This window comes from Lissotriton vulgaris, chromosome 3_1 (genome assembly GCF_964263255.1).
Source record: "Lissotriton vulgaris chromosome 3_1, aLisVul1.2, whole genome shotgun sequence".
Classification (NCBI taxonomy): Eukaryota; Metazoa; Chordata; class Amphibia; order Caudata; family Salamandridae; genus Lissotriton; species Lissotriton vulgaris.
The window spans coordinates 1,800,125,455-1,800,144,607 of NC_141689.1; the positions used below are offsets into that span (position 1 = coordinate 1,800,125,455).

At 47.8% G+C, this 19,153-nt stretch overlaps 1 protein-coding gene across 1 annotated transcript in view; it reads right to left on the minus strand.

Moving 5' to 3' along the window:
• IL15 (interleukin 15) overlaps positions 1–19,153 on the minus strand; it is a 569,862-nt gene that overhangs the window by 232,015 nt on the left and 318,694 nt on the right. The window contains exons 3-4 of the mRNA XM_086962228.1: positions 10,973–11,082; positions 7,323–7,419 (exon numbers count right to left, since the gene is read on the minus strand). Of these exons, the coding sequence (XP_086818354.1) occupies positions 7,323–7,419; positions 10,973–11,082 (207 nt within the window). The remainder of the gene's footprint in view (positions 1–7,322; positions 7,420–10,972; positions 11,083–19,153) is intronic.

Here is a 19,153-nt window from a genome sequence, read left to right on the forward strand (position 1 = left end):
TGCGCCCGTCCGCGCCCAGCGCCAGAACCCCTGGTCCTCGACGATGCCAGCCCACCCGACGGACCTACAACGCCGCCACCCTCCACGCACTCAACGCCGGCCGGAACCCAGCCTGCTACCGAGCCAAGCCGAGACGCACTCACGGACCCTTCACCCGCCAAGCCTGCCAATTCACTTGCCTCCGAACATGCACCACACCCGCCAAGCCGAGCTCCAGCAACAACCATCTCAAGTGCATTCTGCTCAACACCCGCTCCGTCCATAGGCACGCCGTCGAACTTTGGAACCTCCTCGACACAACATCACCAGACGTCGCCTTCCTCACTGAAACCTGGATGAACGCCTCCTCAGTCCCCGACATCGCCATAGCCATCCCGGAGGGCTACAAGCTCACTCGGAGGGACCGCATCAACCAAACCGGAGGAGGCATCCCCATCGTCCACAGAAACACCATCCGCATCACGACCAACTCCGACGACACCCTCACCGCCGCCGAGCACCTTCACTTCCAGTTCACACCGACCCCAAGGCACCCTCATCTACAGACCCCCGGGACCACGCACACAATTCAGAGAAGCCATCACAGACTTCATCAGTCCGCACGCCCTCACCTCCACAGACTACATCCTCCTAGGGGACCTCAACTTCCACCTGGAGAACTGTCAAGTCAAGTCAAGTCAAAGAATTTATATAGCGCACTACATACCCAGAGGGTCTCAAGGCGCTTAGGGGGGGGGGAGGATTACTTGTCAAATATCCACGTTTTAAGTTGCTTTCTGAATGCTAGGTGGTTCTGGGTAAGGCGAAGGTAAGTGGGGAGTGAGTTCCATGTTTTAGCAGCCAGGTATGAGAAGGATCGGCCTCCCATGGTGGTCTTGTTGATGCGAGGTACAGTGGCGAGGGCTTGGCTGGAAGAACGTAGTTGGCGGGAGGGGGTGTAGAAGGACAGTCGTGAGTTGAGGCATTCTGGTCCGATGTCGTAGAGTGATTTGTGTGCGTGGGTTAGCAGTCGGAAAGTGATCCTCTTATTGATGGGTAGCCAGTGGAGGTCTTTCAGGTGACCAGAGATGTGTTCGTTGCGCGGGATGTCTAATATGATCCTGGCTGAGGCGTTTTGGATTCGTTGGAGTTTCTTTTGGAGTTTAGCGGTGGTACCTGCGTAGAGGGTGTTTCCGTAGTCCAGTCGGCTCGTGACCAGAGCATGGGTGACTGTTTTTCTGGTTTCGGTGGGGATCCAGCGAAATGTTTTTTTGAGCATGCGGAGAATGTTGAAGCAGGATGAGGATACGGCGCTGACTTGTCTGTTCATTGAGAGTGAAGAATCCAGGATAACGCCTAGGTTCCGTGCGTGGTCTGTCGGGATGGGTGCTTTTCCAAGGGCTTCCGGCCACCAAGAGTCGTCCCATGCAGAGGGGGAAGAACCTAAGATGAGGACTTCTGTTTTATCTGAGTTCAGTTTCAGACGGCTTTGTTTCATCCATTCGGCAACTTCTTTCATTCCTTCATGTAGGTTGGTTTTGGCGGTGGTCGGGTCTTTGGTGAGTGAGAGGATCAGTTGAGTGTCATCGGCGTAGGAGATGATGTTGAGGTTATGTTGGCGTGCGATGGCCGCGAGGGGGCTCATGTATACGTTGAAGAGGGTGGGGCTGAGTGAAGATCCTTGTGGTACGCCGCAGATGACTTCGGTAGCCTCTGACTTGAATGGTGGGAGGCGGACTCTCTGGGTTCTTCCGGTGAGGAACGAGGTGATCCATTCCAGTGCTTTTCCTTGGATACCGATGTTTTTGAGGCGCTGTAGAAGGGTGCTATGGCAGACTGTGTCGAAGGCTGCAGAGAGGTCGAGGAGGATGAGGGCGACTGTGTCTCCATTGTCCAGTAGAGTTCGAATGTTGTCTGTAGCTGCGATGAGGGCGGTCTCAGTGCTGTGTTTTGCTCGGAAGCCGGACTGTGAGGAGTCGAGGGATTTGTTGGCTTCGAGGAAGGCGGCGAGCTGGTTGTTGACAGCTTTCTCGATTACTTTGACCGGGAATGGAAGGAGCGAGATGGGACGGTAGTTTTTGAGTTCGGTGGGGTCAGCTGTGGGTTTTTTCAGAAGGGCGGTGAGTTCAGCGTGTTTCCAGCTTTCCGGGAAGGTGGCGGAGTTGAAGGAGCAGTTGATGACGTCTCGGAGGTGCGGTGCTATGACGGAGTCTGCTTTGTTGAAGATGTGGTGAGGACATGGGTCTGTGGGGGATCCTGAGTGGATGGAGTTCATCAGGCGGATGGTGTCCTCAGTGGAGATTGGGTTCCAGTCGTTAAGGGTGTTCAAGGGGGGAGAATGTTCAGCATATGGTTGGGTGGGTTGGTCTCCGGGTTGGTTGTCGAAGCTGTTGTGGATGTCTGCAATTTTGTTGTGGAAGAAAGAGGCTAGGGAGTCGCAGAGGGCTTGAGAGGGGGTGATGTCGTTGGAGTTGGCCGAGGGATTGGTAAATTCCTTGACGATGTTGAAAAGTTCCTTGCTGTTGTGGGCGTTGTTGTCAAGTCGATCCTTGAATGCGGTTTTCTTGGCCTTTCGGATTAGTTGGTGGTGTGTGCGGGTGGCGTTTTTGAAGGCGTCCTTGGTGCTTGTGGTTGGGTCTTTTTTCCAGGCCTTTTCAAGGGAGCGGCAGAGTTTCTTGGACTTCTTAAGATCATCGTTGAACCATGAGGCCTTCTTGCTGCCAGGTTTGCTTTGACGTTTTTTCAGTGGTGCTAAGGTGTCGGCGGTGTTGGATAACCATAGGGTGAAGTTGGCGGCGGCTTGGTCTGAGTTAGAAGAGTGGGCTGGGGTGTTTAGAAGGAGCGATGAGGAGATCTGGTCGATGGTGATTCTGTTCCAGTTTCTTTGCAGAGTTGGTTGGAGGTGGTTGATGGGTTTTGGCTTGTTGTAGGTGAAGTGAACGCAGCTGTGGTCAGTCCAGAGGAGATCCGTGGTGTGGTTGAAGGAGACATGATTGCTGGAGGTGAAGATGGGGTCGAGTGTGTGACCTGCGATGTGGGTGGGGGAAGTGACCAGTTGTTTAAGTCCGAGGTTGGCGAGGTTGTCCAGGAGGGTAGTGGTGTTGCGGTCGTTGATCTTTTTCGAGGTGAAAGTTGAGGTCTCCCAGAAGGATGTAGTCTTTTGAGGGGAGCGCGTGTGGAGTGATGAAGTCCGTGATGTCTTCACTGAATTTAGCGCGGGGTCCTGGTGGTCTGTAAAGGAGGGTGCCTCTGAGTGTGGTCTTGGGGTCGGTGTGGATCTGGAAGTGAAGGTGTTCGGAGTTGGCGAGGTTGGCGTCAGAGCTGGTTGAGATGCGGATTGATTTCTTATGGACGATAGCGATTCCTCCGCCTGTGTGGCCGGTACGGTCTTTGCGTATGATCTTATAATCTTCAGGGATGGCAATGGAGATGTCTGGGGCGGAGGAAGCGTTCATCCGTGTTTCTGTTAGGAAGGCGACGTCTGGAGAGATGGTGTCTAGTAGATTCCATAGGTCAATGGCGTGCCTGTGGACCGATCGGGTGTTGAGAAGGATGCATTGTAGGTGATTGGGGTCGGGAATCTGTGGTGTGGTCGAAGCGTAGATGTTGTCGGTGCCGATGAATTTGCAGGAGTAGCATGAGAAAGGCCCATGGGTGTGTCCAGGAGCGGCTTGGACGCAGTTGGGGGCGCGACCGGGGTTAAGGGCTAGGAGGGTGGCGGCATCGTAGGTAATGCGGGAGGGCTGGGCAGCGCGTGGGGCAGGGGGTCTGGCGCTGGTCGCGGTCCAGGCGCGGACGGGCGTAGACGGGCTTACCTTTGGCGCACCATCGGCGCGGATGGGGCGCGGTCGCTGCGCGTGGACGCTGCGCGCGGGAGCTACTGTCATAAATGGAAGGTGGAGGGGGAGGGGCGAGGGCTGTTCAGCTGGGAGGCGGGGCGGGCTCAGCAAGCACAACAACAACAACAGGGACAAAATGGAGGGGGGAGCAGAGCAGGGCGCCGGGGGGATATCGCGCAAAAATCAAATTGCAGAGCAGAAATGGTACAGGCAGGCAAACACTATTTAAATAGCAGGCGAACAGAAATAAACAATGGCACAGTTATAAGCAAAGCAGCACAGCATGTACGATACCGAGTCTCGGCAGAGAGACAGGGGAGCGAACCACTCAAGGCAGAGGCGATGAGGGGTCACAGCGCTGCGAGGTCCGGGGGCGCCGTAAATAGGTAGTGGGAGGGCTGTTCAGCTGGGAGGCGGGGCGGGCTCAGCAAGCACAACAACAACAACAGGGACAAAATGGAGGGGGGAGCAGAGCAGGGCGCCGGGGGGATATCGCGCAAAAATCAAATTGCAGAGCAGAAATGGTACAGGCAGGCAAACCCTATTTAAATAGCAGGCGAACAGAAATAAACAATGGCACAGTTATAAGCAAAGCAGCACAGCATGTACGATACCGAGTCTCGGCAGAGAGACAGGGGAGCGAAACACTCAAGGCAGAGGCGATGACTGAAACACCACCGCCCTGCTGGATAACCTCGGACTCAAGCAACTGGTCAACAACCCCACCCACTACGCCGGCCACACGCTCGACCCCATCTTCTCCTCCAGCAAGCAAATCTCCTTCAGCCACTCAACGGGACTACACTGGACAGACCACAGCTGCGTCCACTTCAACTTCAGGAGAACCACGACCCACCACCACCCGCAACAGGTACCCCGCAGAAGCTGGAGCAAGATCACCGCCATCCAGCTCACCACCTCCCTCAGCCAGAACCCGCCCACCAACACGACGGACCCCAACGAAGCAGCCCGCACCCTCAAACAGTGGCTCGCCAACTGCGCCGACGAACTCGCACCACTGAAGAATCATCCCAGCTGACCCGACAGCAGAAAAGCCTCGTGGTTTACCAACGACCTCAAGTACTCCAAGAAAACCTGTCGCACCCTCGAGAAAGCCTGGCGCCACGACCAGACAGCAGAACACATGACCGCCCTCAAGAACGCCACCCGCAAACACCACCAGCTGATCCGCACCACCAAGAAGACAACATTCAAAGAACGACTGGACAACAACACCTACAACAGCAAGGAACTCTTCAGCATCGTCAAAGAGCTCTCCAACCCCAGCGCCTGCAACAACGACATCACACCCTCGCAAGACCTCTGCGACTCACTCGCCTCGTTCTTCCACCGCAAGATCGCCGACATACACAACAGCTTCGGCGCGCTGACCATGGACCCAACCACCGAACCAACGCCCCCCACCACCACCCTCTGCACCTGGACCCCGGTCAGCACCGAAGACACCGCCCGCCTGATGAACACCATCCAATCCGGCTCCCCTACCGACCCTTGCCCACACCACATCTTCAACAAAGCCGACTCCATCATCGCACCCCAACTACGGAACATCATCAACAACTCCTTCGCATCTGCCACCTTCACAGAGAGTTGAAAACATGCCGAGCTGAGCGCCCTCCTGAAGAAACCCACCGCGGACCCCACGGACCTCAAGAACTTCCGCCCCATCTCGCTCCTCCCCTTTCCAGCCAAAGTCATCGAGAAGACCGTCAACAGACAACTCTCCGCCTTCCTCGAGACCAACGGATCCCTCGACCCCTCACAGTCCGGGTTCCGAGCAAACCACAGCACCGAGACCGCCCTCATCGCAGCCACCGACGACATCAGGTCCCTGCTCGACAACGGAGAAACTGCTGCCTTCATCCTTCTGGACCTCTCAGCAGCCTTCGACACCGTATGCTACCGCACCCTGATACAGCGCCTCAGCAACACGGGAATCCAAGGAGCGGCCCTGGAGTGGATCATCTCGTTCCTCGACGGAAGAACCCAGAGAGTCTGCCACCCCTCGTTCCGATCCTACCCACCGAAGTCCTCTGCGGCGTTCCGCAAGGACCTTCACTCAGCCCCACCCTCTTTAACGTCTACATGAGCCCTCTTGCAGCCATCGCATGTCAAAACAACCTCAACATCATCTCCTACGCCGACTACACCCAGCTGATACTCTCCCTCACCAACGACCCCGCCACCGCCAAAGCCAACCTCCAGGAAGGAAAGAAAGATGTCGCGGAATGGATGAAGATCAGCCGTCTGAAACTGAACTCAGACAAGACGGAAGTCCTCATGCCTGGGACGACGCCTGGTGGCCCCCTGCCCTGGGCACCGCACCCAAGCCAACGGACCACGCACGCAACCTGGTCTTCATCCTGGACTCCTCCCTCACCATGACCAAGCAAGTCAACGCCGTCTCGTCATCCTGCTTCAACACCCTGCGCATGCTCCGAAAGATCTTCCGATGGATCCTCACCGAAACCAGGAACACGGTCACCCAGGCCCTCGTCACCAGCCGTCTGGACTACGGGAACACCCTCTACGCTGGAACCACAGCCAAACTCCAGAAGAGACTCCAGCGCATTCAGAACGCCTCAGCACAACTCATCCTGGACATCCCTCGCCACAGCCACATCTCTGCCCACCTGAAAGACCTGCACTGATTCCCCGTCAACAAGAGGATCACGTTCAGACTCCTCACCCACGCACACAAGGCTCTCCACGACACGGGCCCGAAGTACCTCAACAGCCGACTCACATTCTACACACCCACCCGCCAGCTCCGTTCCGCCAGCCTCGCCCTCGCCTCCGTCCCACGAATCCCCAAATCCACCGTCGGAGGAAGATCCTTCTCCTACCTGGCAGCCAAGACATGGAACTCCATCCCCCCTTACCTACGTCTGACCCTGGACCATCTATCCTTCAGGAAACAACTCAAGACCTGGCTGTTCGAGCAGTAGCGACCCCCCCCCCCCCCCCCTCAGCGCCTTGAGGCCCTAACGGGTGAGTAGCGCGCTATACAAATTCTGTTGATTGATTAATTGATAGGTCCTTAACATTCTTTTTCCATCTAACTTAGGAACAGCCTATAGAGAATATAAACACAACTTACTTTATGATCTGATGGGAAAAAGGACATTCACTTAACTGTTAATTCAAGACGTTAGAGGCCAAATGAAAACAGCTACTGGCAAAAACTCCTATTGTAGCAAAACTGAAAGATGAACACTAGTGCTGGAACCTTTACAAATTTTAGAACTCTGAATTGGCATGGACATCTTAGCAGCAATCATTGTTTACAGAAAGTGCATGGGTTTGGAGGTTTGTCAAAGGAACACTGTGTAGGCCCGACCACCAATCATATTTAAACAGTTTTCCAGCATCTTACTCTGACAATCCAGCATAGAGCAACGCAGTGTAAAAATACAGTACTGTGAACCATACAGGCTAGGTTAGACTAGACAAAATGTAAATAAATACAAAAACTGTTCTCACATTTATATATCCCTTCAGCGTCGTCAAATCTGTGATCATCTCCATCCAATAAGCTTCATGGGATGCTTGTGTCTTCGGAAAACATGCACTTATGCAACTGTAACAAAAAATATTTAAAAAAATAAAAACACAAATATAAAGGTAGACATTTCTTTTAATATACCCAATGAACAACAGCATGAAACCGATCACAACCTAAGTCCCATGTCATCATGCACCCTCAGGTGTAACACCATCAAAGCATTGTCTAGCACACAACTTACTGACATCGTAACAACTTACAAGCTGCATCCTTTGAGGATGAAATCCTGTTATCAAACACTGTGCAGTTCATCCACACAGAAGCATTGACACCATATCTCAACATTGTAAGCACCTCTCTCGCTCAAGGCATCTTCGCCTATGTGCTTAAAACTGGAAAACCAACTTTGAATCACGACAACACACAAATATACCCAAACAGCTCAGCTGCCAAAGAGACAAAATGACTCAAGACTTGATCCACCCTCATTCAGAAATCTAAAACTAAACTCTACTGAAATCTAATTTCTTTTCTTTGTTAGCAGCAATAGACAAACTCAGACTAAATACTGGCCTCTAAACACAAAGTTAGACGAATTCATACATCAGTCTGCCACCACCTCTTCACTGCTTGGATTCACCTTTGACTACACCTTAAAGACACACATTTTCAAGACACCATTCTCAATCTCATTGACACACTGTTAGAAATGGGGGTCTCTCATTGGCAATGGTTTGCACCTTTGTCCAAGTAGGGACCCTTCTTCCTAGTCAGGGTAAGGGGGGATACACTTTTAAAATAATCCCTGCTCACACCCTTGGTAGCTTGGCATGAGCAGACAGGCTTATCTCAGAGACATATATGTGCACACATACAGTAATAAAGTGAAAACACTACAAATGGACACCACACCAGTTTAGAAACATGCATAATCTTTATCTAAACCAAACAAGACCAAAACAACAATAATCCACAGTAGAGTAATCAAAATATGACTTTAAAAGGTAAAAACAGTTCTGTCCATAGCAAATTATAGTTGCAACACTTTCTACACAAAGTAACTTGGATGCGTTAGACTCACAAACAAAAACTGCTGAAGGAAAGGTGATGTGTCGGTTCCTTACACCCAGGGAAGGGGATGTGTCAGTTTCTTATATCAGGGGAGGTGATGTGTCAGTTCCTTACTGCCACGCAGGGGAGGTGATGGTTCGGTTCTTTACTGAAGGAGAGATGATGCATCAGTTTCCTACTGTGCCAGGAGGTGTTGTGTCTGTTTCTTACTGCAGCCCCGGAGTTCTTCCCGGCGTGGAGCCCCGGTTCGATGTGGGAGGATCGGGGATGCAGCGGTTGGTTCTCAATGCGGTGGCGGCAACGGCTCTGCGTTGCTTTCTCAAGCCACGGTCCCACGATGAACTGGTTTTTGCAGCCTCACAGAAGGGTCTGCATCGGAATCGGTGCAGTGATCTTGGACTTCGTAAATCGGTGTACTCGATGGGGCATGCATCGATTTCTCAAGCCCCAGGCAGGCGCTGCATCGGTTTCTTTGGCAATGCGTCGGAAACATGTGCAGATGTGTTGCGCTTCTTGAAGTTTTGTTTCTTTTCGAGCTCCAACAGCAGGAACAACCTTCAGAGGCCCATTTCAGTAACAGGTACCTCCTGGCAGGTCAGAACTCCCAGCAGGGGAGCTGGTGGAGAAGTCTTTGTATCCCAGAGACTTCAAAACAGCATGCAGATTTTTACCCTGAGAAGACCTTTGCCATTGTTACACAAGTTAGGGAACCTTCTTCTACTTGATGTGGGTCTGCCCAGAGACCTAAGAATATTGGTTGAAAATACATAGAGTTATTGAGTAGGCTAGCAGGAGGTATTGGATCAGGGACACCCGTTTCGCTTTGCGGAGGATAATGGCAGACGTGGATGGAGAATGGTCATAGAGAAGATTTGCATTTATAGAAGTAGCACTAGCCAAGCGGGAGACAATGAGATACTGGAATGCTCCTGCCCGCCTCACCCATTGCACACTGGTAAAGAGGCAGGATGTGCGCATGGCTGAAGAATCAGTAATAAAGCTAGGGGCTGCACCGTGAAACAAACAAAAATCTGAGAAATGTCCTTGTGTACTTGGTGGGCCTAGCCTCACAAAAAGAGATCGGAGATGTATATGTTGATTTATCCATCCTTATGATTGTAATGTTGTTTCACTTTGTTCAATGGGAAAAAACAGCTAATACCCTGCCAGGGCAGTGGGACACGAATGTGGTGATGTTAAAATATATATATATATATATATATTTTAATAATCTCTTTTGATTGATTTTTAACATTGCTAAACCCGGTGAATTAAACCGAAATAAAGTCTCTTTTGAAAAATTGAATATATATTTTATTTTACCCTGTATTTCGGGTCTTCTTAGTTATTGCCCATTGTGGGGACTATAACACTAATAATAACCAGATGTAGGTGCTAGGATACCATCCATAAATTGATTTTCCAGGCTGCAGTATGCCAGCACCCATATCGATTCAATAAATAATAATGGCCCAAGGGAGGATGTGGAAGAACAGATAGACTTGTTGCGGTCATTGGGGGTTTAAGAGTAATGTGCAACTCTTGGTACAGCATCTTTTCTTCCAAGAAGACTACCAGCAGGAAGACCGCAAGACATTTTTTTAAACTTTTGAACTGTCATTTGGGTGCATCCTTTTAGGAGTTTTTCCTTATGGAGCACCAAACTGATGTCCCACATTTCAGGTGCTCTTGATGCTCATCACTGACAGTGCCTGTATGTAAACACTGCATCATTAAATTTGTGGATTCTTCCACACTCCACAAGGAATCCTAGAGCCATCTAAGAGCTCGCCTTCAGACCACCTCTTCTTGTTATCTTTTGTGAAAGCTCTATGAGATGACGTGTTGTGATCCTGCAAAACCAGGTGGTCAGGTCCCATCTAGATGGGAACCAAACCCACCACCACTCAGTTTCGACCTTCTTAGTTCTTGTCCGTGAGGTATAGCTTGGCTTGAGTTCTATGGCATAGAGAATGGAACACGTCTGGACATACCTGTTGCAGGACCAACACCCTCGCTTATCTTGCAGATAAGATCACCATCTCTGGTGGTTCTCGACACACCAACAGCCATGATACCAAAGGACTAAAGAGTGTTTGCAAAGTTCCACTTTATGCACACAGTATCTGCAAAAACATCCCCAGATCAATCAGGACCAATACAGGAAAGTATTGAAGACACTTCAGGAATGCTACATCACAATGCATTAAACCCAGCTTCTCTATCCTGTTATTCGTTGACTTTATGCTCGTCTTTGGCTATGTACAGCGCTCCACTGCCTTACGGCTAGGTTTGCTAAAGAAATACAATATGCAAATATACATGTTGCTCGTGGCCTTGTACTGGTTGAGTTTCTGACTAATGACCACACAGTTGAATAAAAAGTATATTGTTAGCAAAAGAAATGCGAAATGTTATTTTAGAGCAATAAGCAAGAAAGAAAAGGAGATCAATACTTTGAGAGAAATATGTTCCTTGTAATGAGGCAGAGCACATTTAGAAATGCAGCTGCCATGAGCGACTCACATATCAACAGAGTAACTGAAAACACCATTACCAAAGAACAAAGACGTATAGCCCAGCTTCTCCGTTTAGAAACTTCAGGACACAGTCGTGTATAGGATACTGTACGCAGCACTGTAGATCCTTTCTGTTCAGATGTGTTTTCTGAAACAACAACAAAATCACATAGTTACATAGGAAATACTTTTATGTTTCAGTACCTATTCCAACAAAGATAAGACACATCCTTGCTCAAAAAGATTCCACAATGAATAACAGGCACAACAAACAGATTATAAAATAAAATTTGAATCTGATGTGCGAGAAGTAATCATTCTTTAAAATGTATTTTATTGCAAGTTCTAATACACAATATAGTACATACATTTCTCATCAAGCAATATGCATCTACAAATTATAATCTTCACACATTGGTGGCAAAAAAGGACAAAAAAAACCTAAAAAATATCTTAATAGGAGACAGTTAAGGATAACATGTTTTCTTTATTTCTGTTTGTGTTATCCATTACAGGTCATATGACTAAATATTAGACACATGGCACCTGAAAGTAATTTGTTTGCAATAATAATTCTACATTTAAAAACAATTAACCACTGCATTAAATGTTAATAGGACAGTTCGACTTCTTTCTAGCAGGCAGTTTTACCTAGAATAGGCCGAACAACTCTTTAGTTTTAATAAATCACATCAAAATATGATCCTCATTAGTGCAAAAGAAAGGTCCAATCGGTTTTAAGTTACTGGATACTGAGAAATATTTTAAATTCACAAGGATGAAACTTATCACAAAAAAAACCTACAGAATGGAAAGAAAAGACACTTAAAGTACTTACCCACCAGCCATGGCACTGAAGTGCACTTCTTTTTAGGCAAGAAGTATACACGTACTCAGGAGAAATGCTCTCAGATAACCAATGCCGAAAAGTTGGAGGTTGTCGTGGGTACACTGCGTCCCCCAACTGTTTTTAGGGGGGGGGAGTACTCTGCCCACTTAAACCCAAGGCCAAGGGACACGGAGAGGTGTTGGTGTTGTCACCTTTTGCCCGCTACCGCATCTTCTTGCCTTTTCCAACAGTGTATGCTATCACATACACTTGTAATGCAACATCAGAGTGTTTTCAACCCTCTATTCCACAGGCACGGTTCTCAGTAATAAATGGCATGAGAGCGCAGAGGCGACTAATTGACCTGGGCACCATTCTAAACCGGGCACGCACTTCATTACACAGAAGCAGATGACCTGAGGAGCAATGGTTTGTTATACAACTAGGAAAAGAAGGTATAGAAACAGTATTGTCATTTCAGTAATCAGAAAGAGAAAGTCTGCTGGGCTTAGTGAAGAAAGCTTGAGAAGATTCTCCCAACAGAAAGTATCCTGCAGCTTTTCAGTTGCACTTCCCTGTGTCACTTTCACTTCTATTTTTTAGGTCAAAGCCTACCAAACAGCGAAGCTTTCTGGTTTACTAACGAAATCTTGGGTACATTCGGAAAGCCACCCTGGGAATCGATTCTGCCCATTGCTTACCTTTGGCTTTTCGATTTGTAAATCACAACTGCTTGCTTTCTATTTGCTGACTATTTGTTTTAGGCTGTTCAGCTTGAGTTCGTCCCTTCTGTTGCCCAAATCCAATTTACTGTATTCCTTCACCAGTGCTGGATTTCTGTAAACAGGCCTTTAAAGCTTGGTCTTATCTTATCACATTTGCTGTGTATTCAAATTCAGACATCAAATGTCAGTCAATGTATTCCAGGAAGCTTGGTGTTTACTTTTCTTTCTCTAACTGTAAAGTGAGAGGATTAATGTGACAACACTGTATGTCTACCCCTGACGAGGCGTTGAAGCGCTTTTTCAGTGAGTAGCACGCTACTCCGGAATCCAAAAAGGATTAGTAGTGAATTAGTTTAGTGAAATATGTAATTAATTTGAGCGGAGGATACGTTAGTCTGTAATTTGGATTGGAAAGGATAGTGGAGGGATAATAGAGGGAAGGGTTTGCATTTGTATAGCGGTTGTTACCCCTGATGAGATATTGAAGTGCTTTTCGGCGGGTAGCATGCTACTCCGGAACCCAAACAGGATTACTGGTGAATTTGTTTAGGGGAATATGAAATTAATATGAGCGGTGGACATGTTAGTCTGTTATTTGGATTGAAAAGAGTCCAGAAAGGGTTATTTTGGGGGTCATAGTAGAGGAATGGGGTTTAGGTAGAGGATATATTGAGAGAGGTATAGGGTAGTGCATTGGAAAGAATAGTAGAATGAGGTTTGAGATGAGTCAGAGAGTTGAGGTACAGGATATATTAAGAGAGGTATAGGGTAGTGCAGTGAAAAGAGAAGTAGAATGAGGTTTGAGAAGAGTCGTTGAGGTAGAGGACATATTGAGCGAGGTATAGGGTGAGAAATATGGTAGTGCATTGGAAAGCTTTGTAGACTAAGGTATGAGATGAGTCAGATTGGAGGTAGAAGATATATTGGGAGAGTTATGGGTGAGTTATAGGGTAGTGCATTTGGAGAAGCTGAATTAGAAGCAAAGTGATGGTCATTTGAATTGAAGACGTGTTGTCTGTAATTGCAGAATGCTACCACACTGTGCTTACTTCACTTTACTCCACTCTACTCTGCCCCACACCTCGTCACTGCAATCTACTCTGCATCACTCCATCTATGTCACTTCACTCTTCTGCTCTATACTCTACATTAATGCACTCTACCCAACACTACTCTACTATGCACCACTGCCCTCTTTGCCACTGCACTTTACACCACTCCATTCTGCGGAACTGCACTCTACTGTGTACATCTCCACTCGATGCAAATCTACTGTATAACACTCTAATCGCTGCACTCCATGCCACTCTGCTCATCGCCACTCTACTCTACCGTGCATCATTCTAGTCTGTAAAAAACGAATCTACGCCACTGCACTCTGCGCCACTCCACTCTATGCCACTGCACCACTGCACTCAATGCCAATGCACTCTACACCACTTTACTCAAACCGAATGCACTCCTCGACACTATACAACCAGGGGTCTCCCACCTTTTCTGTAATAAGAGCTACTTGTGTTCAACGAAAATCCTCCTGAGCTACTGGTGTTAGTGATGTGACAGTGAGTACCACAGCATCATCAATTTTGAATACATCTTCAAGGGTCATACCAAACATCCATAGCTACAACCCAACCAGCACTAAAATAAAATCATAATAGGAGTAATAAATCTCTCCAACTCAAATAATATCTTTAAATTAATTTTGAAAATTGACCATTTTTCTTCAATCATCATCTTATGTGATCTGAAAATATATACATTTTTGTCTTGAATACATGCTTTTTAATTTTGGTATAAAATAATAATTCAAACAAGCAAAAGCTTCTAATTTAATAGTCTGAGCTGAACACACAAGAGCTACTCGCAGGTAGCTGGAGATCTACTGGTAGCTGACGAGCTACTACGCCACTCTACTCTGCACCACTATGTCAATGCACTCTACGCCACTCTACTACACACCACAGTAATCTATGCCAGTCTACTCTGCAACACTGCACTCTTTGTCACTGAACTAAACGCCCTTACAATCTACACCAATGCACTCTTCTACACCACTACATTCTATGCTACTACACTCTACTCTGCACCACTCTACTCTACTGAACTGAACGCCACTGTACGCCACTCTATTCTGCATCACTCGACTCTACGCCAATTCACTCTAAGCCACTCTTATCTGCTCTGCACCATTGCACTTTATGGCACTGCACTCTACTCTGAAAAATTCTACTCAACGCCAATGCACTCCACCCACTCCATTCCACTGTACACCATTCCACTCTATGCCACTGCACTCAAAGCCACTGAAATCTACCCTGTGCCACTCCACTTTATTCTACGCCAATCTACTCTACACCACTGCACTGTATGCCACCATATTCTACAATACTCTACTCTAGGTCACTGCACTCTACACGTTACACTCTACTTCACTTTACTCGACACCACTTAACATCACTGAACTCCACACCAATGCACTCTACTGTGCAACACTGCACTCTCCACTACTGAACTCTGCACCACCCGACACCAGTACACTCTACCGTGCACCATGCACTATGATACTGGACTCTATGCCAATTCACTCAATGCCTCTCTACTCTATGCCACTGAATTCTACCCCACTGTACTATGCACCACTGCACTCTACACCACTCCAATCTAGGCCACTCCTCTCTGCTCTGCACCCCTCACTCTACACTGAGAAAATCTACTCTATGCCACTGCACTCTATGCCACTTCACTCTACACTGCGTCACGACGCACCACTACATTCTACACCACACTACTCTAAACCACTGCACTCTATGCCAATTACTCTACACCACTGTATGCTGGAAGTGCATGCGTTCGGCGGTGCGGAGGGTGTCGTCGGTGTTGGTCGAGACTCTGATGGTGTTCCTGTGGACGATGGCAATCCCTCCTCGTATGCCGTTGGTGCGGTCCCTGCAGGTGATCTTTTAGCCTTCCGGGATGGCTATGGCGATGTCAGGAGCTGAGGTGGGATTCAGCCAGGTCTCTGTCAGGAAGGCAACATTTTGGGAGGTAGAGTCGAGAAGGTCCCAGAGTTCGACGGCGTGTTTGCGGGCGGAGCGGGTGTTGAGGAGGAAGCAACTGAGGTAGTTGGGTCCTTCGGTTGGTGGTTTAGCGGGCAGAGTGCTGGTGAAGCTGCAGTTCGGGCAGGTGAAGGGTCCTTGGGTGCGCTTCGGGGTGGCCAGGTAGCAGGTGTGTTCATGTCCGGGGTTGAATGCATGGAGGGTGCTGGCATCGTAGCGCTGTCGGATGTTGTGGTGTTTGCGGGGCCAGGGTTTCTGGGGCTGGGCGCAGTCCAGTCAGGGAGGGGCACAGACTGGCTTGCCTTAGGCGCGCATTCGTCGGGCCGCCATAATATGGGGAGGTGGGAGGTCAGAGCAGCTCGGACGAATGGGAGCGGGAGGGGGGGGTGTTGCCACAGCGGCTGGAAGCAGGACTGGTGGTGGCAGAAAAGGAGAAAGGGCACAGTGGAAAAAGGGGGGAACAAGTAGTCAACAGGCACAGTAAATCAGGCACAAAAGTGAGTACAATAAGAGCAGTAGAACGGTAATAAGACGGCAGAGAAAGCAAACCTAAGGCCTACCACTGCCACCAGGGATGAGGCTCAGGTGGTAGCCTGCGGGTCGAGGCGGGCCTTGAACTCACGGCAGCTGGGCTGAGATGCGTGCACAGACAGGAGGAGCTGCGCGGCGTGGGGGAGCGACCTGCCTGCCAGACAGGGTCATGCTGGTATAATTAGTCCACCTTCTATTTTTGTAAGAACTTGTACCCTGCTATTCTGCCTACTACAGCCGCCAAGGCCTTTTTACAAATTAATATTACAGCTACTGAGTACCTCAGCATTAATATCTAATTTCCAGGGAAGAATCAGGACTCCAGTCGAGCATTCCATGATTGAACTCTGTGTGATGCGGAGGTAGGCTGCCGTGCTGTCCACGTTGCAGGCTCTATACTGTTGTTTTATGGACATCGGGCTGTTGTCAACGCCGTAAACAGTCTGAGGCAAAGAGGGGTGCAATCCTGGCCCCTGTACTTTCTTGTCTACAACTCTGAGGCATCTATTTTTTTTCGCCAATGGTAGAAGGCTATTCTTTTGTACACAGACGTCCTGGCATTGCTATACGTTACCCCTCTGTGTTTGCAGAGAAAAATGAGTACACTTAAGAATTATTACTTTGAGCTCGAGCTGGCAACGAATATCGATGAAACTAAGATTGTAGTATTTAGTTGTAAGAAAGTGGGGTCTTCCTCTTGGTTACAGGAAACAAAGCTTGAAGTAGTTGTTCCTTACTTGAATTTAGGGATGACGTTTTTGCAGTTTTTGATCTGCAGCCCAGCTTTGAAGGACATCGAGGCTAAAGTGATTATATGTATGAACCTGTTTCCGACTACCACCATGGAAAGCGCTTAAGGACAAAATCTCGCTTTAACGAAAATAAATATAGAAACTTCTGGATACTGATGGGCGAACTGAGTTTACAGCCTGGCGGGAAAGATGCACATGACAGATTTGGGCCTTCCTGGCCGTTCGATCTTTCAAGTCATCAGTGCTGTTGGCAGCAGTCTGCTGGGATAAGGATCATAAAATCTATATTAGGTATCATATCCTCAGTAGTGATCATACTGTCAGCAGTTATACTGACTAATAATTAAATGTTATAAATGCTCCCTGATAAGGTTGTGTAGAGCAATTGGTCCGTTCGTTGATAGCTTCTCGTTTTTATCAGGATTCTGTGCAGTTACGAGGAAGGAATTGGCTGTAAGAGAAGGTCACAAAATAGTCCTCCTCCGGATCTGCAGTATTTGGCAAGAAGGTTGGTCTCCACAACAGTCAATTATTTTGGGGTATTGTTCTTTTAATTATTTGAAATAATTCCCTGAATGTAAAGTGAGGCAGAGGAAATCCTGAAATGGAGAACCGGGATGGAAAGTTGTAATGACCTCAGGGTGGCGAGGGAAGGGCTTTATTGGGTCGGAAATGCGACAAAATGTCAAACCATTTTAACAAGATTCGCATTTTTAGCCTAGCAACTGGTATTAGATAGTCTTATTTTTTAGAATAAGACATGAGTTCCGCACAGTGTCTTCAAACTTTTATGTGTATTCACGCAAGGATAGACTAAATATATTGGGAGAAATTAAGAACCTTGGGGTGGATGTGGCGCTGGGTCACTTTTTATTGGCTATACAACAATACTCGACTATGTTTAATACTTTTATACTTTATTTAATTTTAATTTCTGTTAATGTTGTTCACTGTATCTTCTGCAATCCTGTGAATAATCATTGTCTTTTTAAAAACTAACTCTTTGTATTCCACCATCTATATAATGCTTTCTATCTCTACGTGGAAGTACTTGTCTACATGGGTAGCACACTATACTATGTAGGATTTGTGGCTGGAAGTGTGATGTCTTTGTTTTGATCCTATGCAGGAAGTGTTTCCATGTAGTACAAGATGTCCACCGAGGTGTGGTTATCGTTTTATAGGACGCAGAGCTTAGTAGTGTGATGAATGAAGAGGTGTGAGAGGCAGGCAGAGAGTTTAAGGTTCTCAGTAACCTAGCTTTTTTTAGCAGCTCTGCGGATCCCTTTATGGTATTTCTTATGATCATAGTCCACTTAGATTGTTACTTCACTAGGTTGTCCAATCTGATATATTTCTGTTTAAGTTTATAGTCTTTTTTTTTTTTAAAACAAGTTTTATTGTCAGATTGCACAAGTAATGCAGGGCCCTATACCCTAGGGACGACTGCAGGCATAAACACGACAGTATCTGAGGCAATAGACTTTTCACTGCACACACACACATGAGCAAGTTAAAAAAAAAACCTCCCAACCAGCCCCCCTGCACCCAGTCCTCCCACCCCAGACCCCATCCCCTCCAACTCCCCACACCCTTTTCAATCAACCCCCCCCCCCCCCCCGCCCCCGTCGCACAACCAGCTCCAGGCCCAACCCAGTCACAATAAGCAATATACTGCACAAAAGGGATAATATATGCAAGCCCACCTGTCCCCCCAGCTCCATTCCCCACCATTCCAAAGCACTCTCCCCTTCACTCCCCCTGGGGAAGATCATCCTTTAAGTTTATAGTCTTGAGCTATCATACGTTTGAGGGAGACATGGGAGAGAGAGTTGCTGGGATGGACTTTGCTAATATCATTCCATGTCCAATTGACATTGTGAGGTGTCAGGAAGCGGTTGTAGTGTGTAGCTTGTCAGGATCTGCAGTGGTGGAGTAAATTAAGGTCTCTACCGGCCAGTGGCACGTTGAAGAGTTCTTGGGTCATTGCATGCCTGCTCATTTGGTGATGGGTGCATTAATGCTATGGACTGTTACAAGACTGGGCTATGAACAGCACTCAATTACATTTCCATCTTATCTGAGAGCAAGACTGTCTAGCAGCGTAAGCACATTATTATGCAGCCTCTATGAACAGCACTCCACCACTTGTTAAGGTATTAGTGTGATCCAGAAGGCTTATATATTGTTTTGAATTTTAGTTGCATGTATTCGTAAATTATTAAAGCGCTTAAGCTGGGTAGCACACTGCTCCAGAACCAAAGGTAATTTTTATTTTCTAGTGAATACTGCAGGTTATTGGGATTGGCCTTGTGCTCTTACC